This window comes from Numida meleagris, chromosome 2 (genome assembly GCF_002078875.1).
Source record: "Numida meleagris isolate 19003 breed g44 Domestic line chromosome 2, NumMel1.0, whole genome shotgun sequence".
In the NCBI taxonomy this organism is placed as follows: domain Eukaryota; kingdom Metazoa; phylum Chordata; class Aves; order Galliformes; family Numididae; genus Numida; species Numida meleagris.
This window is the reverse complement of record NC_034410.1, coordinates 24,204,768-24,230,997: the sequence shown is the minus strand read 5'-3', so window position 1 is coordinate 24,230,997 and position 26,230 is coordinate 24,204,768. Positions and strand designations below refer to the sequence as shown.

General features: G+C 41.0%; 1 protein-coding gene across 3 annotated transcripts in view; it reads right to left on the bottom strand.

The window, feature by feature from the left end:
• SDHAF3 (succinate dehydrogenase complex assembly factor 3) overlaps positions 1 to 25,608 on the bottom strand; it is a 32,093-nt gene extending 6,485 nt beyond the window's left edge. The window contains exons 1-2 of one of the 3 annotated variants that reach the window (XR_002435358.1): positions 21,365 to 25,371; positions 20,400 to 20,562 (exon numbers count right to left, since the gene is read on the bottom strand). Coding sequence is in view for 1 of the 3 variants with exons in the window: in XM_021387707.1 (XP_021243382.1) it covers positions 25,379 to 25,561 (183 nt within the window). In the remaining 2 variants the exon portion in view is untranslated. The other 2 variants (XR_002435357.1, XM_021387707.1) reach the window with 2 other exon arrangements.

Sequence of the window (26,230 nt, the reverse complement as noted above, 5' to 3'; positions counted from 1 at the left end):
GGGGTCTGGAGCACAGGCCTTATGAGGAGCGGCTGAGGGAGCTGGGATTGTTCAGTCTGGAGAAGAGGATGCTCAGGGGAGAACTCATCGCTCTCTATAACTACCTGAAGGGAGGTTGTAGTGAGCTGGGGGTCAGCCTCTTCTCTCTTGTAACTAGTGACAGGACGAGGGGGAATGACTTCAAGTTGCGCCAGGGGAGATTTAGGCTGGACATTACGAAATACTACTTTTCTGAAAGAGTGGTCAGGCGCTGAAACGGGCTGCCCAGGGAGGTGGTGGAGTCACCCTCCCTGGAGGTGTTCAAGAAACGTTTAGATATAGCGTTGGGAGACATAGTTTAGTGGGGTTGGTGGTGGTAGGTGGATGGTTGGACTAGGTGATCTTGTAGGTCTTTTCCAACCTAGCTCATTCTATGATTCTATGATTCTATGATTAAAAATGTATAAAATACAATGACTTAGTCATACAAATTAACTGATCTAAATAAAAAGCTATATGAGGTCACATAGCCCTTAAGAAGACCAATATATTAGCAGACAATTTCAAATCACCTCTTTTTGTGTAAAAGACAAGTCATGATCACTCAATAAAAAGTGTGACTCTACTACAATGGGTGGTGAGTAAGCCCTCCTCCTACTTTTTAAAACACATCTCAAACTGTACTTGAGTGATACCAGGTAATGACATACTGCTTGCATTATCAGTTTCTTATATGGAAAATCTAAATAGCAACAGCTGCACAAAGGGCAGGGAATGCAGACAGGCATGCGCCCAGCTCAGCAGAGGACCTCTGTGGTACAAAGCCATCAAGATCAGATGTCCAGCCCCAACTGGAAGTCCTGTCTGAAGGTGGAAACCCAACTCTCCTTTCTGGAAGTGTCCGGCACCCCATCAGCTGAGCAGTCATTAGATTGGTATCAGCAAACCAGAGGCAACTCTTATCCAAAGGAGTACTCATGTCACTGGCTTAACACTGCTCCTGCTGGGAGATGCTATCATATTCCACACATAGCCATGGACATCATCAACATCTGAACGGCAGGAGACCAAATGTTTCAGTTCTAATGCAACAAACAATGCTTACACTTTGAGGCTACAATGAAAAAACTAATGATGTAATGCTAAAAAAAAAAATAGACAGAAGCTAATGTTTTTTCTAATGTTTTCTTGCTCTAGCACCTCCTTCACTACCAAAGCCATAGTACAGAATCCATTAATAAAATGCCTAATATCTGAAAAAAGAGGCAGAGTTGTGCAAAATTACATTACAACAGCAAAGGTAAGCAAGCAAACCTTCTTTACATTCTGTGTTTACACAGTTATGCTGGAGGTATGACTTACATAAAATCCTAATCCTCCTTGCATGCACACACAAACCTCTCAACCTATTGCTCAAATTAAGCAAACTGTGAACTCCAGCTCTTCGGTAGTGAAAGGATACAGAGCGGAGCCCCAGTGCTGCTCATACACACGATACCAGATTCATTCACCTGCCTCCTGAGCTGCATTCCATGAGAGCAATTTGGCTGTAAATGCTTAGATACCCACTTACCGCCTTCAGAAAGCTTGTACAAGCCAGAAAATCTGCTGTTTCTTTTACATTTCAAATTTCAGACATTCTTGATATTTTCTCTTAATAGTAGAGAAGCTAAAGATAGAAAAGTTACGCAGAAGTCAGCGTGTTAAATAGGTTTTATTCGGAGGTTTGCTATGTACAAAACCATGAACACTTACATTAAGACCAATCACGCGAACACCAAGTTGAAAGTATATACAAGAATCAAAACCGGCAGCAGAAAGAAGACTTGACTGTTATTTAAACTGAAACATCATCCCTTCTGTTTAAAAAAAGTTGTCAGAAACCGAAGAAAGGCTCATTTTTTCAGATTATGTGGATTTAATTTTTTCTAGTCCAGAAATAATGCAAGTTGCCATTCCTCCCCTGTGCATTGCTGCCTCTTGAGCAATGCTGTCAGGGAATCCTCACAGGGAAAAAGTCCCAGAGCGGGGCTAATGCAGAGCAGGTAGCATGCTGCCATCTGCCCTTGCCACACTGCTTAGGCAGCTGCTGCAGCGGCACTCGAGAAAGAAAAGGAAACACAAGGACTGCTGAGCAGCACATGGGGTTTGCTTAAACATCAATGGAAAACAAGAGAAATAGGAAAACTACACGGTTTGCAGAAGGCTGAACTGGCTCCTCACACACTCAACAGGACCAAGAGCAGGGAGCAGCTGAGAACCCATCCCACCACTGGAGGCATCTCATACCCAAAAAGAAAATGCAGGTCAGACAAAATTCCTGTCTTTTCTAATTAATAGACCAAATTGTAATTAACGAGGAGCTCTAACCAAAAAGCTCTGTGAAGAACTAATTCTACCACCTGCAATGGGATTTTGTAAATCTGATGAATGTAACGTGTCTAAGAGAAACTAAACATGCAGACCTGGGCTGTGCAGGGTGACACGCTGCTTCTTCAACACAACACGATGAACTGATAAACCATCCTTCAGACATGCAAGTCTCATCACTACATTCCTTTCTCTCACGGCCTTCAATCAACTTTCCTTCTTTCTTATGGTAAAAAGAATGTGTTTATTAGTTGGATTTTTTTTTAAGAAAAAAGACAACAAAAATACCTTTTATCCTTGAATGAATCTATAATCCCTCCCCTGGAGTCTGTTTCCTGTTTGGGAACCCTGCTGAGGCCAGACTCAGCAACACCCTCAAGTGAAACACATGACCAAAAAATTTTCAGTTCCTTTTTATCTTCAGAAAAAATTGAATTACATGGCATTTTAATTTCTGGGGGTACAAGACTACATCTCCGTTTCTAATGCACAGGGCTAAAACAGATTTCTGCAGTACAAAGTCATTGGGTTCTAAAGACTGGAAACAACCAGAGAACTTCAAAAGTTTTCTAAAAGTTCATCAGGAAGGAAAAGCCAAGAGAACTTTAAGAACATCAAGTTTTCCCACGAGATTCAGGACGGATGCTAAACCAACCAAAACTTCAGGGCAGTGACCACAGTAACGCAGCGATGCACATACTGTACCTAGACTGAACTGGTACCACATGAGGTTGGTTTTTCTGGTTGCTTGCTCGTTTGCAGCTTGGAAGGAGAGAATGAAAAATTGTTCAGCTAAAATGGAGCCAGGGAATGTAATTATGTACTACTTAGTAATCAGCACGGAGAATTATTATTTGATCAGGAAGGTACAAATGGACTCCTTTTTTACCACAGTTTACTAATATTGTTAAACTGGGAGAAATGACATTTATTTAGAGAAATGTGAAAAAAGTTCAAGAACCAATTCAGCTTCACTTACAGTTTAAATGATATGTTATTTTAATTTCCTTTTTCATATAAGACTTATGAGATCACAATATGAGGTAGAAGTGGAAAGTTGTGGCTTGACCGTCAAGGTAAACATACATCAATTACCCCATTAGAGTATATCAGAGTGACTTAGCTGTCATTTGTGGAAAAACAAGCTGTGATTAATCATTTCTTTCTGGACGTACAATACCAATGTAAGTTTTACAGAGCCAAAATTTAGGTCTCTAAAAGCTTTTTGCATCGTCTGATACCAGCCATGGCCTTTAAGATCCTCTCCGCTTATGTTAATGAGCTTCATCTCAGATCTTAAAGAGAAAGCTTGAGCTCATTCTAGTGAAGGAGAAAGGATTATTCAGCACACAAGGACCACGAGGATGATCCAAGGACTGGAGCATCTCTCCTATGAAGATCAGCTGAAGGAACTGGGCTAGTTCAAGCCTGCAAAAGAGAAGGCTGAGTGGAAACTTCATTGCAGCCTTCCAGTATTTAAAGGGAGTTTATAAACAGGAGGGAAATCAACCTTTTACATGGGTAGAGGGGGATGAGGGGGAATGGTTTTAAATTAAAGGAGAGGAGATTTAGGTTAGATGTCAGGGGAAGATTTTTTACTGAGAGAGTGATGAGGTGCTGGAACAGGCTGCCCAGAGAAGTTGTGGATGCTCCATGCCTGGAGGTGTTTAAGGCCAGGTTGGATGGGGTCCTGGGCAATCTGATCTAGCACTTGATCTAGTGGCTGGCAGCCCTGCCTGTGGCAGGGGCTAGAACTTGATGATTCTTGAGGTCCCTTCCAACCCAAGCCATTCTATGATTTTGTGACATACTGAATAGAAAAACAACTCCTAAGAAGAAATAAATTGAGCAATTCAGTTCTGAAAATAGATCAAACTGAAATGTAAACCCAGCAAAGGAAATGGAACAGGAACAACAGATTGGAAGTGGTCACAAAAATAGGTTCCAGTGGCTTGCTGAGCTCCTGTGATGCCTCCCCTTAAAATAAGCCATAAAAGAACGAAAGGGAAAAAAAAAAAAAAGAAAAAAAGAAGAAAAAAACCTTCTCTGAAGCACCTACCAATGTTTAGAAGGCTCTTTAAATTGGTACTTCGAAGAGAAATACATCAAAACCTCACTGAACTTAATAACGTAAGAACTGAAGAACAGAACACAGAAAAAAAGATCAGTCTAGACCTTATCTGTAAGAATTATGATGAAATTACACTGCTACTACTGACAAACCCTAAGGCTGCTGTGACGGGACAAATAAGCAACAGACCAGAGAAGTCACACTTCTTTCAAGAACATTCTCTCACATTTTTATACAAATCCTACTAAATCCTCAGCGATGTGAAAGATGCTTATTTCTCGGCCCAGCTTTGATTTCCCGTATCACACAGTGCACGGCAGCTCTCTGGCGGTCCTGCGCACTTTGTTCTCCTCCTGGTATTTTGTCTGGCAACTCTTGTGCTACAGCCTCACAGAAGAGTCAAGGATTCATCATATGCTGTTCATTTAAAGCAGGGCAAGGGATAAGACCTGAAATGATAGCATCAATACATTTTTTTTTTAGGAATGTAACTTGTTCAACACATCAGCTAGAAAATCTTGGCAAAGTGCTTTACTGCAGCTAATTCCAAGACAAATATCAGCTATAACTACAGACATTTTAGGTTAAAAAAACCACAGACTGTTTTAGAACTATAATCACACAACTATAATTAAAGCACACAATACAAACATCATCAATTCTTTACACAGAGGACAAGCACCTTAAATTTGTTGTTATTTCTTTGAGAAGTATTACGTCCAGATTTTCAAAGAAGACAATGATTTCATACCTAGGTATTTGCAAAAGCAAAATAAAGCCTGTTTCCAAGACAACCACATCAGTTTCCAGACTGCTAGCTGCAAAAGATTATATATCCCAACTAACGATACTACTGAAAGGCCTTCCATGCATGTTCTCTTCAATTTATACCCAATGAAGCGTAAGCATACATATCCAAAAGAGACTTGGTATTCTTATTTTTCCATTACTCATATTCCTATATGCTCATTAGAGCCAAAACTTTAAGCTAAAAGAACAACAATAAAAAATCTCCAGTATAAACAAAAATTTAATCTGCAAATAGGCATCTTGCATTGATTTCAATGACACCACAAATAACCTTTCTGCTGAGGGTGCACTGAATTTTTCACTGCAATGGACCCACAGAAGAATAATGTGATTGAATGAATTAGGTAAAACCTCATGGGCAATCTTTAATAAGCAGACCAGAAGGTCATTAGCATAAAAGTCAGATCTGTCCCTCAGGATGGACAGAAGCATCCCCAGTTTCAGCTGAACATATTCTATATTCCCTGTTCCAAAGCAAATTTGGCAACTGAAAGTCATAGAATCATGGAATCATTAAGGCTAGAAAAGACCACTGAGATCATTTAGTCCAACCCCATCGCCACCATGCCCAAAGAACACAGCCCTCAGTGCCACGTCTACACGTCTCTTCAACACCTCCCGGGACAGTGACTCCGCCACCTCCCTCTAGTAACACAGGCTGAAGTGTACACCCTGCAGTGGTATTTAAAGCAGACAAGCAATGAGTTGTTGAAGTTTACTGATGCACTTCTCCAACAAAACGGCACACATACACTGCAAGGCGTGTTCTTCATAAAGCACGATGAAGGTGACTAGCTGTCAATAAAAGAAAGCTTACATACAGGGGAACTCATATGCTTTCAAGAATGAAAAACATATTGCCACCGAGAGACACAGGTGAATTCTTACAAGGGTGTTACTTAAGCAAGCATGTCACCCTGTCTAGGAATTTTTGAAGTCCTGCTCTGCAGAAATAACTCTGTGTAGTTAACCAAAATCATCCGGTTTAAAATGTAGTCCTTGCTGTTTTTAAATAGCAGCAATACATCATTTCTATGAAAATAAATGCATAACGATAAAACATTTTCCTTAAAGCAACTGACAACATACTGTTGTTTATATCTGTAAAATCACACTGTGGTAAAGATGGCTTATTCATGCTATTAACATGTACTTGTTAAAATGCAAAAGGATTAACCCACTACTCTCTGTGCTAGACTCTGGCAAGTTCTTTTTTTTAAGTTCTTGCTGCCGAGCACCAAAAGATGCTAAATGACATTCACATTTTAGATAAGAAACACACGCTGTACATACATGAACTTATTTCCATTACATAAACTGTTTAAAAAATCTTCCATACTCTCTAAGTAATAGAACAAATCACAGCACTTCCTTCCTTTTTATTTTATAGCTCTCAAAATTGCAATGGAAGGTCCTTCGCTCTGTTTTATTTTCCTAAATTACGGTGATATAACAAGCATGCAGCCAGAAAGTCTTCTGATACAACAGCACAGACAAAAAGGTCAGAGAAATTAAGCTGCCTTTCTAAACATAACACTAATATAGTGCTGAGTTTTTTTCTGTTTTTTTTTTTTCCTGTTTTTTTTTTCCTGTTTTTTTTTTCCTGTTTCTGGAGGTCGAGAAACTCTGAAGTGTACAAATCTAACACGGTTTTTAATTCGTAGTCGGCAGATTGCAGTACGAGCTCTGAACTATTTCAGAAATTGCCAGAATTTTTCAATGAAGAAAGCAAATGTGTCACTTGTATATTTAAGAGCTGCTATAAAGGAACATGCATCTCTGCTATGTCAAAACCTTCAGATTTGGAAAACAAATAAAAACTCTGTCATCATCTGCACGCTACTCTATATCCTTCTATCCAGTGGCTCTCATTTAAGAGGATTTTTAAAGCATCTTTCACATTACAGCAAGTAAGGGCTGAGCTGTCACAGAAGAGCACAAGATTGGAAAGATGAAGTACAAAAGTAGTAAGAAAATTTCACTGATCGTGGAATCATAGAATAACCTGAGTTGGAAGGGACACACAGGGATCACTGAGTGCAACTCCTGATCTGCTGACCAAGCTCCCAAATTCAAGTAAGTGCCTGTGGAGAGAGCTAATTTGAAAGCACTTCTGAAAAACTCCATAAAATATTCTGTACTGTTCTTGGGAAAATCAAATATATACCAAATTCAAGCCCAAACACATTCTCCTATAATCTCTGTACAACACATACTTCAAAATGAACTCATCTAAATCTTGTTTTATTGTTTCTTTTTTGTTTCTTCTCATATACAAGGTTTTTTTCACATGAGAGGTGGCTTCCTTTGAATTATTAAATGTGAGGAAAAATACGGTATGGAAACCAAGTAAGTCAAAGAGGGTTGTACTCACTTTGAGATGAATGAACATTCAGTCAAGAAAACCTTAAGCTTTCGCAACAATAATTCAGACTGCCTGCTTACTCTGAAAAATTCTCACTCACTTGGTACTGCTGAACTGGAAAGTAAGTTAATTTGCTTTATCATTTAAAGGATCTTTAAAAATAAGTGAAAACATCACGGGAACATTTCACAAAAGCAAATACACCATGCTGAGATCGGTCAAACTGGCTTAGATCTGCTCTGTGGCTGCCAGCCTCCCAGGCGCTTCAACAGCCGAGTGCCCGTCATTCGGCTTTGGGTAAGGTACTGACATTCGGGGCAGAAACAGCTTCCCTGTACGGATGGCAGAAGTTGAAAGTGCAGTACACCAGTTCTACCCGGGCACTGAAATTCCTGAGATAAAGCACCTCTGCTCTGAGTTAAGCGGTACTGTTTAATCATTTTGGTATGGCACATCTGCATCTGTTCAAATGCTCTCTCCACATCAATACAAAGATATTTTTTCATTAGTGTGAATGACAAACTGCTGCATTTTTTTATTTGTGCTGTATTAGGAAACATGTCCTTCTTCTACTGTGTACGATAACCTGATTACATAATAAGTTCTTGTCATGGTTTTGTGATTTTCGGTTGTTGGTATTCCACATCATAACATCATGTAGTGAATGTACCTGGTTCTCAGAAGAGAAGGACTACTACATTCCCCATGGTACTTTGCTCCTCTGTTACCATTTCCAGCCGGAGGGAAAAGATAGAAGCTCGCAGTATAAAAACTTGCAGATTCATGAGACCTCGTCCCTTTTTCCACCGTCTCTCGTCTTGGCAGCACCTCGCTCTCCAGCCGTCTTATCGTCGGTAGTAGAGTAAGGCCTACCTTGATTTTGGGACATTCTCTCTCTCTGTATTGGATTTACCAGCTTAAATTGTAATTATATTGTATTATAGTGTGTTGTTTTGCATTCCGATATCTTATTTAGTAAATTAGTTTGTTTCTCCTCAGATTGTTGCCGCTGTTCTTTGCTCTCAGGGCCATCTCCTTACCCTTTTCCCCTTTTCCCTTTTCCCGGGGCGAGGACCTGTGGATCCCCCGTCCCCTTCGTCATGGAACCAGGCCGAACGCCTGTAAACCATTGACAGTTCTAGAGAAATCCCTATCTGCCATCCACTGGGAATGTGAATACATGGGTTGCCCCACTGAAGGTTTCTACCATTCAGAGAATATTTAAACTATTGAGAGATCTCAATTTGTGTTTCAAGACTTCTCAACATCAAGGAATTACCTCAACTGACATTAGCATGGCTTTACAACAACTCTGAAGTAGTTAAAAGCAATACAATGCTGTTTTAACAGTAAAAACGTGAAGTATCTTTGAGCTGCTTACACATCAATGACTTTCACTTGCTAATCAAGAAAAAAATGGACAAGAAGGTCTTGTGCACAACTGCTCACAAGTAGGCAGTTCTATCATAATCACAATGACTTCTTGTCTCATTCTCCACTCTGTACAAAGGCCTTTAGAGCCACCTATTTAACCTGAACTCCCAGCTAAGTGACTGCTTTTTAGGCACAGGATTCACCATGGAGTTAGACCAAGACAACTAACAGGAAAAACTCTCAAAAAAGTTACCTGAAGACACCAGCAAATAATCTTAAATAACATTTGCATCATCTATGTCACAAAGATGCTTACCCTTGAAACACACTGATGGTAACTTAGGGAGTTTTAATTGGCAGTGTTTTAATAGATCTAGCCTAAAAGGTCTACTACTGATTTTTTCCATTTTATTCAGTTAAATATAATTCATGCTACAGAAAGTAAGCTGTATTCTTAGAAGTAACCTGAAGAAGCCCTGTAAGGCTAATATACAGTTTTGCATGCATATCCTCGAGCATCTTTTTTTTTTTTTTCCCACGGAAGAGCAATGGCATCATCTGCATTCTACCGTAGTCATTTATGAGAAAAATCCAAAACAGATCTCCCTGTAACTGCTTGTTACATCCATTATAGGAGTGGTTTTAAAAATAATAGCTTGGCAAAAAAACCCTTTCTTTGCAGAACGCAGCACAGCAATGTTTTCTTGTATTCAGTGGGTGTAGAATTTTCCTGGGGAAGTTCTGCCACTGGTGCTGTCAAAACTATCACACCTATTTGAAATATCTTTAGGATCCTATCTTCCCTCCACAACACTGCCTACAAGCAATCTAGCCACAAATGAAAACAAACAATAAAGCGACATACACTAAGGAAAAAGGAAACCTTTGGCGAGTAACTTAGTTAACATGTGCCACCGATGGCTGCATGGCTGTACCTAAAGCCCTAATCAGCAAATGGGATGGCTAAATAGTGCAAGGGGTCATGAGAAGTCATCTGGCACAACAGAATGAGAACATCTGAAGGTGAAAAGAAAACATGAAGCCAGCCTACTAAACAAATTCAGATGAAGCACTGTTTGATTCCAGTTTAGCTAATGCATCCTAAAACTGTAATGGCGTCAGCTAACTGGAACTAAGTCATCGATATCATGGAATTGATTTTCAAACACGAAGTCTGTACAAATGTAGATGCTTAATTTAATCCTACTTTTATCTGTTGCTGTGCACCAGAAGTGCGTATTTGTGCAAATAAGTGCAATACAAAAAACAAAACAATAAACATTAATGATGGAGGCAGCACCCACATCCAGTATGAGCCCGCTTTCCAAGTCCTTGCCCACTGCCATAAAGGTTTTTCCAGCAGCCGTGCTTCATACTGCCCAGCACATTAACCCTCATTTCAGCCACATATGTAATTTACATGACTGATGTTGGTTCCATAATACAAAATCTCTCAAATTAAACTAAAGCATACTAAACACTGTCAAAAGATGCAGCCAATATCATGTCTACATAGTTACATTACGTACAAACTAAAGAAATAACTGAGCAAAACCCAGCAGTGTGATTTTTCAGCTCTCTGGGCCGTTATTCTTGGATGGCAAACAAGCAATGGGCTGTACCACAGGGGATGCTGACATGTACCTTAGGAGTTCACACTTGTACTTAATTCTTAAATATTACATGCAATTAATCTCATTAAAGACATGAATATTCTTCTCAGGTAATCGTTAAACATGAAAGATTTCACTTAAACAATAACAAAAATTGGAAACTAACACTACTTTCCAAGAACTTCCCAAACCCTTGTCTAATTAATATATCATTTAAATCCCAAAGGAAAAAATGCATTAAAAGCAAGAAGAAACAAATTCTCAGCCCCCTCAAAGCAGCAGAACCTCAGGATTCTGTCAGTGTGTACTGCAGTAATTTCAGTCCATTACTTAAGAGCATGCAAAAAAAATCTACATCATCTAAGAAAACGAACATTTTATCATTTCCCAACCAAAAGTAACACAGCTGCCCATTTGAAAACTCAAACGCAACGCAACAAAAAACCAACACAAGAAGCTTTTTCTGCCACGTGAGACTAGCACAGCATCACAACAGATGCCAGCCTGGGAGAGCTGCAGGGTGGATCTCACCTGGGCCCTCTGGTCTGAGCAGCCTGAGCTGGATCTCACTTGGACTATCCAGTCAGAGCAGTTTGGGCCATCCAGTTAAAGAGAATTAAGCAGACAGTCCGACAGAGGCAATTTCAGCAATGGGGTGGCCAGAGCACGGGCTGAACAAGGGCGGGCTGAGAGGCTGCACTGCTTGGCCTTCAGAAGAGCAATCCTGAGGCATGAGTGTGCAAGAAGGGGAATATTTCCCTTTAGCTGACTTACTGAAGCTACATCAGAATACCAGCTTTTTGTGAATGTATGCATACGCTAGTTTTTACATTAAGTTTCCATCTCATTCTTCTGTAACAAACTCAAAACTTCATTGGCAGAGATTTCCAGAAAAGAAACACAGAATGAATTTATCATTTTCCTCACTAAAACAAACAGCCATCAAAGCTTTGCTTGTCCAGGAAAAAGGGACAAGAGGGAAGAAGAACAAAACCTCCTTTCTACCTGAAAGACAATGCACATTTTCCAACAGCAACCACAAAGTATCAGAGCAACATTTACATGGCATCAAGCACACCTTCAATAACCTCTGAAAGAGTGGTGGGATTCTATTTAGCAAGCCAAAATGAAATGGCAAGAAAACTAGCAAGCATTTAACAGATGACTTCCCTACCTCTGCCAGCAGCGCTGCAAACTGCAGCGTGCTGGAAACGCATTATTTTATTCAACATACCCTGTACCAGAAATACAGCAATTGTTTAAGCACTGTTTGCCTCACTAACCTGAAAGTTCTTCAGATGAACCTGAGTTTTCTGGGGTCCTACTTCACAATCCAGGCAGCCAACACCTTGTCATGATCAATTTTGCTCCTCCAGCTTCACTCACCACCCTCTGATCTGGCCACCTTCCAGCCTAAAGCATCTCAGTGTCCTGCCACCATGGTTCTGCCACCACCAACTCAGGGAAAAACAAGGCAGCAGTCACATCCTTGTTTTGACCAATTCATTACTTAAATCTTATTTCAGACCTTGAGTTTTGATATTCTGCCAACCTGTTGTTTGATGAATGCATCCAAATATGTCAGAAACGCTATTTCCATATTTCCCCATGTCTTACAAAAGAGCTTTATTATCTATTTATCCAAAATCAAACAAGACACACTCAGGAAAAGAACCCGCAAAGTTGTCAGTGCTGACCTTTCCTTTCATCTTCATCTAAATGGACACATGGTCTACATACACATCGATCCTGCAGATTCTTAGACTTCTTTCTAGCAACACTTTAATAGGACTCAAAATGTAACGTCAAGGAGCCCTTTCCCTGGAAGCATGCAGGAATGCAGTGATACCAGCACAGAACAGAAGCACCTTACTCTCTTTGCTGCCATTTCCCTGATATGGAGTTTAACCCATTAGCAGGAAACAAAATCTTACACAGCTCCGTTTTAAAAGATAAATATTTAACTGTTTACAGCACTGGCTATTCTTATCAAGGAAAACAAGGATGATAGCAGGCAAACTGCCACCAGCATTTCTAAGAAACAAGGGCCACCACAACTATTTTCTTCTAGCTGGTCAATTCTGGGAAACTAGACTCCTGCTTCGGAGTGGCATCTGCTGGCAGACAGGCACCCAGCTAAAATCCCATTCACCAATCTAAAAAAAAAAAAATCAGCGTTCACATTTTTCACAAAGCAACTTTCGCTTCCTTCTTGATTGAGAGCATGATGCTTTTTCTTAACGATGTAACCGCTTCCAGCTATAACAAAGGTAGTACTGCCCATGAATCTAACGCTGCCCATTAAGTTTCTTTTCACCAATTAATCAGCAGCAGAGCCAGTGAAAAAAAAAACCCACAGCTATACAAGATCTCTTCTCTGTAAACCACTAAGGACTTAATACACATTCGTTATTTAATTAAAACTCTACACATCACGGCCCTCCAACTCTTACAGTGACTCACCACAATGGCTGTTAAAAAGCTCACCGGTATGCTTCGCTGCCAACAACCAACTGAATTAAAAAATTCAAGAGGTCAAGTAAACACATGGATATCGTATTCTGCCAGACACCATCAAATGAATTCTACACATTAAACCAATGTAAACTACTGTAAATGAAGTAACTACACAGAGCAAGACAAGAAATGTCAGCACAAAGCAGAACATAGCAACATGCTGGTACCATAGCCTAAAACTGACCCATGCTTTCCTAATGATGCTTGAAGCGAAGAAAGACTCGAGGTGTCCTCATGGCTCCACTGGAGACTCCCTGTGTGCTCCCAGAGCAGCAGATGCCTGCACGTGGAAGGCAGGGAGCTGCTGTGCATAGGAATTTCACCTCCGTGTGCACCCAATATGTAGCTGAGGCATGTTCAGGGATAGGGGCACACTGGGTCCTTTCATCAGACCAAGAACACTTACTGGAAAACTTAATAGTGATCTAGATTACAAGATGAGAACTTAGAAAGAATGACTGGCACAGGAAAAAGAAATAAAGAACAAAAAGAACACAGTATGCCAAAAACATGCATCTATTATGGAAGAAGAAAGCATTTAGCTAAAAATAAGAAAGGCTTAAAGAGGAAGAACAGAAGAAAACCTAGTACATTCAACTGTTTAATCACAAGACAATGAGTAAAACACTCTGAAGAACTCCAAGAACTTTCCAGCTCTAGGAAAAAAGGGACTCTTACCATGTCAACATCTGTCAGAAGTGTAGTTACACACCGGTAGCTATTAAGTTCCTTGAAAATGGTGAGGATTGTTTCACTTAAATATAGCAGTGGCTAGAGCAGGGTGTTTATGTCAGATTGGTTTGCTATAGCAGGTTTGACTCGCCTACAAATCCAGCTGGGAGAAGTAATCTGGGAGGAGTAATCTGATTTATGTGAGGGAGATAGGGGCAGATTAAGAGAGATATCTCTGCAGAGAGATAAGACACGTTTCTCTAACAGAGAAAAACAACAGCGGGCTTCAGAAAAGCAAATTTCAGCACCATCAGGGAGTCAGCAGGTAGAATTCCGGGGAAACATGCAGAGGGATAAAAGAATGGTGTGCGTCTCCTTTTCTCTCACAAGGGATCAGACGGTCACCATCATACACAGCAAACTACCTGAGTAGGTACCAGCTTTTGCTGCCAGAGTAGCAAACTACTCCGATGTAAATCAAAACCAGAAAACACCACTAAATGTGATTATGGCTACACCAGGCAGAAACAACAGTATAATAAGCCTTCTCAAAATCTTCAGCAGTATTTTAATGAATTTATAGTTTTCAATAAATAATTTAACAAGAACTCAATCTGTGAAAATTCTAACTAGTTTATGGTAGAAAATTCAAAATCCTACTTGTTTCAAGTATAGAAACGTGCCTTATAAATTTAGGTATTTGCTGCCATCATGTGTACACTTCAAAAACTGCAGTCTTATGAAGAATAATCAGTTCTGATGTATCACCAAAGTCTAAAATCAGCTATCAGGCTACAGGTGAGGGCACGACAGAATGAAATGACAGAAGGTGACAAAGCTTGAAAGACTGCTAATGTAGTATGAATTCTTCCATCAAGACAGACTGCACAGATGGTATTACTACACTTCAAACAGCATACAAACTCAATTCAATTACATAGCCCATATGCCTTCCGCTGTGCAACTGAAAAAGGCAAGAGCTTGATTATGAGCTAAGTGGTATTTGGTCTACAGAAAACAAACGAGTTGCTCTGATTTATTCTCTGCAGATATTAATACTATCAACACAATTCAGTACCTTCAATCATGACAGCTCCAAAGAAGCAAAGGTGATGGGGAGTTGTCTTAAGTTCTCACCCTTCCATCATGATTTTTCTGGTTCAGATTCAGAAAAGAAAAATGTAAAAAGGGAAAAAAAAAAGAAAAAAAGAGATAATATTGCAGTGACCTAATCATCTGTTAATTTCCTCTAAATTATGGAATAGAATACTTCAAGAAGGAAAAAGGCATAAAATTAGCATATCCATTTTTTATTGTTCAGGAAATTGCATGTAGCAAGTGAATGCGCATTTACTTGTAAATGTGCATCTAGTTTGGGAAATGGCTGTAAACTAAAAAAGGGGATATTCATACTAGATATAAGAAAAATGTTTTTTTGTTTGTTTTTTTTTTTTATGATAAAGGTGGTGAGGCACTGGCAAAGGTTGCCCAGAGAGGTAGCAGATGCCCTGTCCCTGGAGACATTCAAGGTCAGGCTGACGGGGCTCTGAGCAACCTGATCGAGCTGTAGGTGTCCCTGTTCACTGCAGGAGGGTTGAAGTAGATCACCTTTAAGGGCCCCTTCCAACTCAAATGATTCTATGATTCTACTATGCTAGCCATTCTTGAAAGGCAGGTGCAAGATCAACCTACAGATTTAGGTAGGTAAGGTCAAAAGTGCATTGTGCTGTCTTTCGCCTTAGTCTGCTCTGTCTCTCACTAATATCTCTGCAACAAGCAATGAGCATATTGTCAGATCTCAAGCTTCCCACATATCACTAAGTCTAAAAATAAAACTCAGTAAAGTCTATTTGTAACATTACTTGTAACTTACTTCTAGTATAACGAACATTTCATTTAAAAAATCTCATTGACATTAACTTGGGGAAATGACCTTTAAAAATCACTGAATTCAAATGCTGTCAGACTCTATGATTAAATAAATTTTTCAAATCATATCCTTCGAAAAACTGTAGTTTTTAATTAGCAGCTTCCAGACACAGAAATAAAAATGTTTTGCCAGAAATTTGCTGCTCAGTGTATTCCCGGGAATGAGTTGCAGTATAAATAGTAGGAAATCAATTAGAAAACTTATAGTACATAGAATCAACTTCAGTCTCAAAACACACAAAGCTTTTGGCATTGTGGAAGCCAGCTAAAACAAAATAAAGATTGATAAAGATGCTACAAAAGACAAGACTATGAAGTCGAAATCTAAGGTTCAGTGTCTTGTCAAAACTGACACTAATGCTAGCGAACTGTATCAAGGAGCCTTGATCCCTTAATGGGTCCAAACGTATCAGCTCTACATTCAGATGTGCTACACAAATTCATGGCTTCAAAAATCTTCCCATCTGTACGGAATGACTTCTGCAGATACCTCATATGATGCTGAAAGATGAAAAAAAACAATTCTGAAACAATTATTTAGATATGTTCCATGTTCCATTTTAACTCACAGAAAAATATCAATTTTGTGTCTGCACACAAACAGAACAGAAAAGCATATCCATACAGCACATGCAATTACAGCACTCATAATATTATTGCTGTAATTACAAAATATAGTACTTGACAGCACTTGTGGAAAGTTGGCAGTGTTTATACAATGTTGATAGTAGAAACGCATTGAAAACATAGTAACACCTACCACGCTTAGAAACACTACAATCTGGGAGTATTCAAACAAGTGCCAAACAAATGCTAGAAGGAGGATGTCAATAAAACATAAACAACCAGAAATTCTTGTAAGTTTACAAATGCAGTTTAAATCTAGTTTGTCTGTTCAACCTGCTATACTGTTTTAAAATACAAGTCCAAAAGATTGGTGGATCTAGGTATTTTCTTCATCTGCAAACTTAACCTGGTAAGGATTTCTAGACCTGTATCAAGTTAAACTTTTTGAAAAGTCTGTCATGGAACACTGATAAAGTAGAATCAGATTAATTTGCAGCAATTAAATAAACTGATAGAGTCAAAGAGTACTAACCAAACGCATACCACTAATATAACTGATCCCTGATCATTATAAATTCAATATAAAAAAAAAAAAAATCCGGAGGCTCTCAGAGTTATGTGTTGTGAAGTATATAATTTACTTCCTTAGGCTTTTTATTTCCTAAGTTTCAACCACATACACAACTATTACAATGCTTCACGTACCACAGTTACGCTGTGCTTCCCCTGGCTTAGACAGAATTTTATACCACCACTAGATGGAAACCTGAATTACCTTTTAAAATCACAGTTCTGCAAATATCCCATTCCTGTGTGTGTTGCTACTGTGTCTTACATTATTGCCATGTTCTTACTAAGACATCTAATCACATGCTGGCTGATACAAAGCTGTATTTATCAGAAAAGTTTCCACAAGCAGGCAGCCACAGAACTTCCTCTGATGCATATGAGTCTGCAAGCATTAACATAAACATCCCTGCTCAACTCCCAAGCAAGTGCTATCGAATGCAAGGAGTGAACTGTTATGCATATTAGAGATTCAACCTGCTTATACAGCAATCTCGGCTTCTCAATCTAAGTTATAATTAATAAAAATTCCCATGCAGTTTGGGCTTAATTAATACCACACTTTAAATATCAAAGGCACTGCATATGCTTTGCGAATGTATTGCAACGACCAAATCATCTGAAACTTATAAAACTATTTGCACACCTTGTATTTATATAAGGTTCTATCACTTCAGTGGTATTTACCCCACTATTTACTATAACCCGAGGTGACTGGCAGCCACGACCATCTGCTGTGTCCCCAGTAACTCACATAGTGCTTCTTGCTGTGTCAAAACAGTTGTAAATAAAAACTGCTTCTAGCAGACTGACACAGCTATCAGAACAGCCATTGCACTAGCTACATGCACAGATACAACAATACATATCATCACAGAACTATAGAATGGTTTGAGTTGAAAGAGACCTTAAAGATCATTCAGTTTCAACATCCTGCCCACAGCCCAATCCAGCCTGGCCTTGAGCACGTTCAGGGATGGGGCTTCACTGGGCAGCCAGTGACAGTGGCACACCACTCTGTGAGTGAAGAATTTCTTCCTAACATCTAATCTAAATCTCCCCTCTTCTAGTTTAAAATCACTCTCCTTTATCCTATCACTATCAGACCATGTAAAAAGTCAGTCTTCCTTTTGTTTATAAGCTCCCTTTAAGTATTGGAAGGCCGCAGTGACGTTTCCCTGGAGCCTTCTCTTCTCCAGCCTGAACAAGCCCAGTTCCCTCAGCCTTTCTTCATAGGAGAGGTGCTCCAGCCCTCTGATCATCTTTGTGGCCCTTCTCTGGATCCACTCCAATAATTCCATATCTTTCTTATGCTGTGGATACCAGGCCTGGACACAGTACTCCAGATGTGGCCTTGCAAGGGCAGAGTAGATGGGACTCCCTCTCCCTGTTGACCATCCCTCTTTTGACGCAGCCCAGGATACAGTTGGCCTTCCAGGCTGCAAGTTGACTGTCGGCTCATGTCAAGCTTTTCACCCACCAGAACCCCCACGTTCCTCTTGGCAGGGCTGCTCTCAATGAGTTTTTTTCCCAGTCTGCACTCATATCTGGGATTGCCCCAACCTAAGCACAAAACCTTGCACTTGGTCTTGCTGAGCCTCATTCAGTTCACTTGGGCCCACCTCTCAAGCTTGTCCAGGTCTCTTTGGGTGTTATCCCTTCCTTCTGCCGTCTCAACTGCACCATTCACCTTCGTGTCACCAGCAAACTTGTTTAAGGGTGCACTCAATCCCACTATCCACGTCATTATTAAAGATGTTGAAGAGCACCAGTCCCAAGACAGACACCTGTGGGACACCACTAGTGACTGGCCTGCACCTGGACATGGAGCCGTTGACAACAACCCTCTGGCTGTGATCATACAACCAATGCCTTGTCCAGTGAATAGTCCACTCTTCAAATCTGTATCTTTCCAACTTAGAGATAAGGATGTGGTGTGGGATCATGTCAAAGGCCTTGCACAAGTCCAGGTAGATGACATCAGTTGCTCTTTCGTCATCATCCATTGATGCTGTTACTATGTCCAAGAAAGACACCGGAGTGGTCAGGCATGATCTGCCCTTGGTGGAGCCATGTTGGCTATCTAAGATCATCTCCTCATCTTGTATGTGCCTTAACAAAGCTCCCAGGAGGATCTGCTCCACCATCTTCCCAGGCGTAGCTGTGAGGCTCACCAGCCTGTAGTGGCCCAGGTCTTCCTTTCTCCCTTTCTAAAAATGGGAGTCATGTTTCCCTTTTTCCAGTCACTGGGGACTTCACTTGACCGTCATGACTTTTACAAATATGACGGAGAGCAGCTTGGGAACCACATCTGCCACTTCCTTCAGGACCCTGGGATTCATGTTATCTGGCCGCATAACTGGCATGGTAACATGACAGAAGCATTAAGAATACTGACGTCAAAGCTCATGAAATTCTGAATTTGGAAAACACAGTAAAGGTCTAAAACAAAATCTCAGTTTTGCCTTTAAGTCTTACTTTCCATTAAGTCCAGACCACACTATAACTGAAACAGGAAAAAAAAAAAAAAAAAAGTGGTATTTCCATACAAGTTAAACAGAACAAGTTAATCAAATGCTGTACCACACCAACCTAGAGCCAGAAACACACAAGGAACTGCTGGCGCCAGAGTGGGCAGAGGAATCTGATGGAGAAAGCGCTGTTCTCTAGCTGACAAGTACCCAACACCCATTCCCATGAGCTGCAGACCCCACACATGCCAGGCCGCTCCTCTGCATCAGAAAGCCCCCAGGCTGTTGGAGCCTTAGCAGAAGAGAAGTGGGCTCCCACTCCTGCTTCTAATCCTACACTTGAAGGAGCACTGACAGGGTGGGAGTAAAGCCAAGGAATTTCATTACCAAGAAATGTTATAAGGATCCATTTTGGTTCTTCAGCTATTTGGTTTTCTTATTGTTTTTGTTGTTGTTGTTGTTGTTTTTTGTTGTTTTTTTTCTTGTCGGAGGGATCTTTGCACATGAAAGCTGGTTCAGGGGATTCACCAAACCCTGGGTTCCCCAAGGAAAAGCTGCCATCTTATACAGGGAGACTTCAGATCTGGCTCCAGAACAGGTCACCCCATGTGCAAGGTCAGGGCAGCAGGATGATTCCCTGTATCTGCCCATGTCCAAATTCCACATGCCATAGTTATCCAGCTTTCAGAGAAGTGAGAAATTTCTTCCTGCTTCTTGAGAGATATCAAAGAAAATAACGGAAACTGTCTCCAATTTAGTGCTTACAAATTAAGACACGGTGGCTACCCTAAGTAGCAGCTAGATATGTAAGTCCCGATAGGAATTTACTCTAAATAAGAAGGTTTTCACCCAGATAGTCATAAAAAACACTAAAAGCAGATTTCAACATATCCAGTAATGTTCCAATGAAATACTACTCTTAAATCCTATTTCACAATTTTCATTAAAGTCATAAAATGGCAAAAACCTTGAAGTCATATTTCACTTCCAAAAAAATGTACTTCTTTGTCAGGGAAAGAGAAGATCACTTATATAACGTACTTCACAGAAACTTGTAGCATAATACAGAAAGTTAGCAGCAGTTTCAGACTTACACAACCTATGTGCTTGCTGAAAAGGCAACCCACATGTTCCACTCCTGTCCTGGTCTGATTCCAGCACTGGCGACAGCTTCCTCGTCCACCCAGTCAATTTGTTTGAACATTTGCTCTTCAAGTTCTCTTTTCAGCTTCTCAGTGTACTTTTGAATGCCAGAAGCTTAAAAATAAATCAAGAAGGGGAAGGAAGATCATGCTAGCCAGAAGAATTAAGAAGCAAAAACATTCATTATACCCAGTCACCATCAGAAACAGATGCATCATGACAGCTGTGTCCTGGCAGATATTATGGGACCATGCCACAAATCATTCCGGCAAACCAAACACTGTAAGTGCCAGGCAAAACTGCAAACAAATTTGATGATGACAATTACTTTTATCATTTCTGATATCATGTTGACTAGAAAAATTGGCCATTCTTGAGAGGCTAAGTGACCGGTTCCCCAGACAGAGAGATACAGCTCCATCTTAATTTTGCCAATATAATGCCTAGTCATGTTAACAGGAATGAAAAATAGTCACCTTTCTTCTGAGTGTACAACAGCAGATGCCAGCTCCCCAATCAGTCTCAGCTAATTTGAAAGTTTATAAAAAGGCTTTCTGAGTGAAGAGAGGCCAAAGCATTTCAAAGGCAATTTATTCTATCTCTCTGATGTGAGAAAATGTCATGTAATTCTGCAGAATGATTCTGCTCATCTCAAGACAGTCCAGACCTTCCAGTCTACAAGGTCAGACCTTTTAAACAAGGTAAGTATGAGATTAACTATTTCAGAATTAAAAGAGGAATTACTAAAATGATGTAAAACAAATGAATACTTAAATTACTTTGCTGAATATTCTACATTATATCATTTGTAACCTGGAATGAAGTAATCAATATTACCTTAATACTACCTATTCTTATGTAAGCATTCTCATCAGCTACCATACGATTTAGAAGACTGTTGAACTAATTCACTTACCATATCTGTCAGCATTAATTCAATAGCATTCCAAGGTAATAATCACTATCAATCTAATTATATCAGCCACCTCCTGTAAATGAGTACCAATTATTTTAATTAAAATATTAAATATTTAGAAAATAGGAAGGAGCATATATTAATAATTGATATACTTAATTTGAATCTACCTGAACAACCATAATTCCTGAACAAGAAAGCCTGCTTTCTTTGCAACTCTCTTTAATATCTCCCAGTGGGTTTCAAGAAGAAAAGCATAAATCCAACAGCAACGATAGGAAAAACACAATTTTTATGTTGTTCTACTTTTATACAAATTTGCATATACCTGTGGAGTATTTCTACCCGTTCTTATTCACTAAAGAACTCTTCCAAGAATATTCAAAGAGTAGTTTCCCTATTCTGTAAACTCAAACAAGTCAGTTTGGATTTGCCATGAACACAACTCGTGACAGAACAATACATCTCCCCTTTTCCCTACAAATCAAACAAGGAGTTCTTTTCCCATATCCGTTAATGGAAACTGATACTGCAGCAATATTAGGGCAGTACACGAATTCTCCTAGAATCATCCACATACTAAAACGATACTATCTGGGGGTCTTTTCAACACTTTTTTCAATTTCTGTTTAAACTTAATCTAAGAAATCTCTCTTTAATGTTCTACTTGTGCATCTGTGCACTGTAAGTATGCTCCAAATGACTACACCCATTTGAGAATTAGATGGATTATTCTGGTTCTTCACTGAGATTTGGGTTCTTCCTTACTGCAATGTAACAGAACCTAATATTAAACTACAGCAATTTTACAAGCTATAGTGGCTTGAATGCCCTGTAAAAATAAAATTCCTCTAATGGTTATTCTTAAAGCATTTAAAAAGAAAAGGTCACAGTTTTTCACCATGTTTCACAAGAAATAAATGGCATTTGCTCAGTTTATTTTCCTTGATAAACAATCCATGTGTTCAGTTCCCTTGAAACAGTGTCGTGATTTAAATAGCATGGGGAAAAAATGTTTGGAACAACCCTAATGTCTGATTAAAATGCTAGGCAGTTTACTAAATAATTAGTAAATACAGATCAAATAAGAGGACAACAACCTTACAAACACAGACTATGCACTCAATCCCATGACATTCAACACATCCCGTATCTTACTAAAAGCTCAGCTCGATTTCTGTTTTGTAAAATAGCATATTCAGGCACTTTCCCATACAGAAGGTCTGACTCTATCCATAAAAGAGCATGAAAGTTTTAACAAGAATAACAGAATCATTAAGGTTGGAAAAGACCACTAAGGTCATCTAGTCCAACCGTCAGCCCACCACCATTAGCATGTGGTGGTGGTTAGTTCTTGCCTAATCCAAGCCTTCTACAGGGTACCTCAGCTACCTGGTTCAGGCCTTCAGGGGCCGCAAACCACAGCACGCTGTGAGAGACAAAGTCCCACAGGCAAGAAATGTGAAGGTCTGATTTAGAAATTCCACCCTTGAAACAGATAATAATCTGGGGGAGAAAAATCCTAGAAAGAAACAAAAGACTAAAGGGAAGATGACAAGAGCCACATTAACCACTTGCTAATACATCCCTCCTGCTAAAAGAAAGGTGTATTTGCAAAGTTCTTACTGCTCATGCACTCAAAACAGCTATTAGTTTCATTTCTTTGAATGTATCATAACTAATAGCAACGCATGCCAGGTTTCAAAATTCAAATTCCATTCCTCATAATTTAATTTTTCCCAGTTTTCCCTGTAATCTATTTTAAAACATTTTTAAACTGAGAAACATGTTTGCTATTTGTTCACTTCACAGAAATGGCTAAAAATATCTCAGTGTAAACGCTGTCTTCCTTTTAAAAAAATTATTTTAAGGAAGATTTTACCACTGAAAATAGTAACCTGTAACTTGTCTTTTAGCTCATTCTAAAACTGGAAACAGCGAAGCAGAAACACTTGAGCACTATCAAATAAATTGCAACTGAGAATTATAATAGCATCAGCCATTTGCAAAGTAGATACATAATTTCCAATTTCAGCATCAATCAGTTGGTAAGCACCAAATAAAACATACTTCTTCCTTTCCTCTGAAGAGGATACCAGGCAGTACTCTCTGTCCCTGTTCCTTACACTCCAGTGCTGGGTTAATGGATCTGCATAACTCCTTGCATTTCAGCTGACAGACAGATGGTTGGGCTAGGTCTTCCCCAACACCCTTCCATTCATCAGTCTGTAGCTCTGCACACCACCTGTTCTAACCAACTCCCAACACAGAGCAGAGAACAGATCGCAATTTTCCTCCATGGCAAGGAAAATAACTTTGAGATTAAAACAAAAAACAAAAAAACTAGTATTTCAATGAATATGAAAATTAATTGGAAGCTTAATTGTCTATAGAATCACAGAATCTTCTGAGTTGGAAAGGATCCTTAAAGGTTACCTAGTTTGACTCCCTTGCAATGAACAGGGAAACCTACAGCTAGATCAGAGTCCCATACAGCCTGACCTTGGATGTCTCCAACAACAGGGCATCCACATCCACCACCGCCCCGGGCAACGCATTCCAGTGCCTCACCACCCTTATTGTGAAAAACTTATGTCCAATCTAAATCACCTCTCTTTTAGTTTGAAACTATCTCCCCTTGTCCTATCACAACAGACCTTGCTGAAGACCCCATCCCCCTTCTTCTTATATTCCCCCTTCAGAAACTGAAAGCCCGCTCTCAGGTCTCCCCAGAGCCTTTCCTTCTTCAGGCTAAATGGCCCCAGCTCTCTCAGCCTGTCCTCATGGGAGAGGTGTTCCATTCCATGGATCATTTTTGTGGCCCTCCTCTGGACGTGCATCAACAGGTCCATTGCCCTCCTGTATCGAGGACTCCGCATCTGGATGCAGACTCCAGGTGAGGTCTCACCAGCACAGAGCAGAGGTGCAGTAGCACCTCCCTCGCCCTGCCGGCTGCACTTCTTTTGATGCAGCCCAGGATATAGTTAGATTTCTGGGCTGCAAGGGCACATTGCTGGCTCATATAGGTTTGTCTCTCATCATTGTTTGGATGTTCTAACTGAAAGGTCTTTTCCTCCATGGACTATCTGTGATGTTTCCCTGTTCTGTGGACTTTTTTTAGGGCTTACTGATCTGTCAGCATCTGACTGTGCCCAGCCACCTCAAGAGTCACTCCCCTCTGGCGCTTGTGAAATGTCACAGAATCACAGAATACCCCAAGTTGGAAAGGACCCATAAGGACGACTGAGTCCAGCTCCTGGTTCCACACAGGAACGCATTATATCCCAGTTACTTCTGGGCTATCCAGTTCTCTGTCTGCTGAAACCAGCCCCACAGCTCGCAGCGAGAAGCACAAGGTGAGCAGAGAATCAGTGCTCGCACAGAACCAAAAAATGTCCTGAGTTGAAAGGGACCCAGAAACATTATTGAGTTCAACTCCTGGCTCCACGCAGGAACACCCAAAATCCTCACCCTGTGCCTGAGTGCTTTGCCCAAACTCTGCATGAACTCCATCAGGCTTGCTGCTTTACTGCTCCGTAAAGGCAACAGTACCACTCAAAAATGAAATACAAGTTCATGTGGAAGCTATTTACACATGTATATTTAGTTAATTGTAATTATACAGCTAGCAACACGTGTAGCTATATATATACATATTTATGTAACATATATGCAAATTATACCCAGTAATTTCGCATCTGTTTTACACGCACTGATAGCTAATTATATAATTGTTACATATGGGTGTGCACACAGTTGTGGTCACATGCCTACAAGGCAACGACAGACCCGCAGCGCTGCCCTGGCCAGGCCCTGGGCCACCTGTGCAGGGAGCGGGGTACCCCCGCCACAAGCACGGGCTGCGGCAGCGAGGGGACCACCGGACTGGGCACGGCCAGAGGGCGCTGCCCAGGCTGCCAGCGTGCCCAGGCGGCCTGACCCGCCGCAGCCTCCCCCGCCGACCCGCGGGGCCGAGCCGGGCAGCCTCTGAACGCCGTTTCACCGGGCACTTGCCTCCCATTCCCGCAGGAAGCGCTGTGCCTCGGCGGGCCCCGCGGCCTTGTGCTTCCTGAACTCCTCCTTGACGTAGCGGTCGCCCAGATCCCGCAAGGCGGGTGGCAGCGCCCGGTGCAGCTGCAAGATCCGCCGGTAGAGGCCCCGCGCACCGCCCGCTTGCGGCCCCATGCCGCCCGGCATGGCGGCGGTGGTGGAGCCGTTAGGCGGGGCCCCGGGGACGCGCTCCGCCCTCGGCGGAAGGGGCCCGGAGGGGGGCGGCCGCGGAAAGCCCCGGGGGTGGCTCGTCTGGTAGAGGGGTGTGTAGCTTGCCCTTGTCTCCTCGTGGCTAACTGAAAGTTAAAGCGTGTTCTGAGGACGTTGTTAAATGCCCCTTAAACGCTGAGAGGCATGTGACACTAACCAGTATGCTAGGAAGCATTGTTGCAGTGAACTGTAAAGAAAATTTTCCAGTCTTCAGTCTGAGCCACCATGGTGCAGCTTTGTCCCGTTCCCCCATAGCTCTGTTTTCATAGAAATACTAAGGTTGGGAAAGACCTCTAAGATCACCTAGCCCAACCACCAACCCATCCACCATGCCCAGTGACCGTGTCCATCAGTGCCATACCTACACGTTTCTTGATCACCTCCAGGGACAGCAACTCCACCACCTCCCTGGGTAGCCTGTGCCGGTGCATCACCATTCCCTCATAGAAGTTTTCTTCATATCCAACCTGAACCTTTCCTGGTGCAACTTAAGGCCATTTCCTCTCATTCTATTGCTGTTACCTGGGAGAAGAGGCCAACCCCAACTTCACCACAGCCTCCCTTCAGGTCATTGTAGAGAGCAATAAGGTCTCCCCGAGCCTCCTC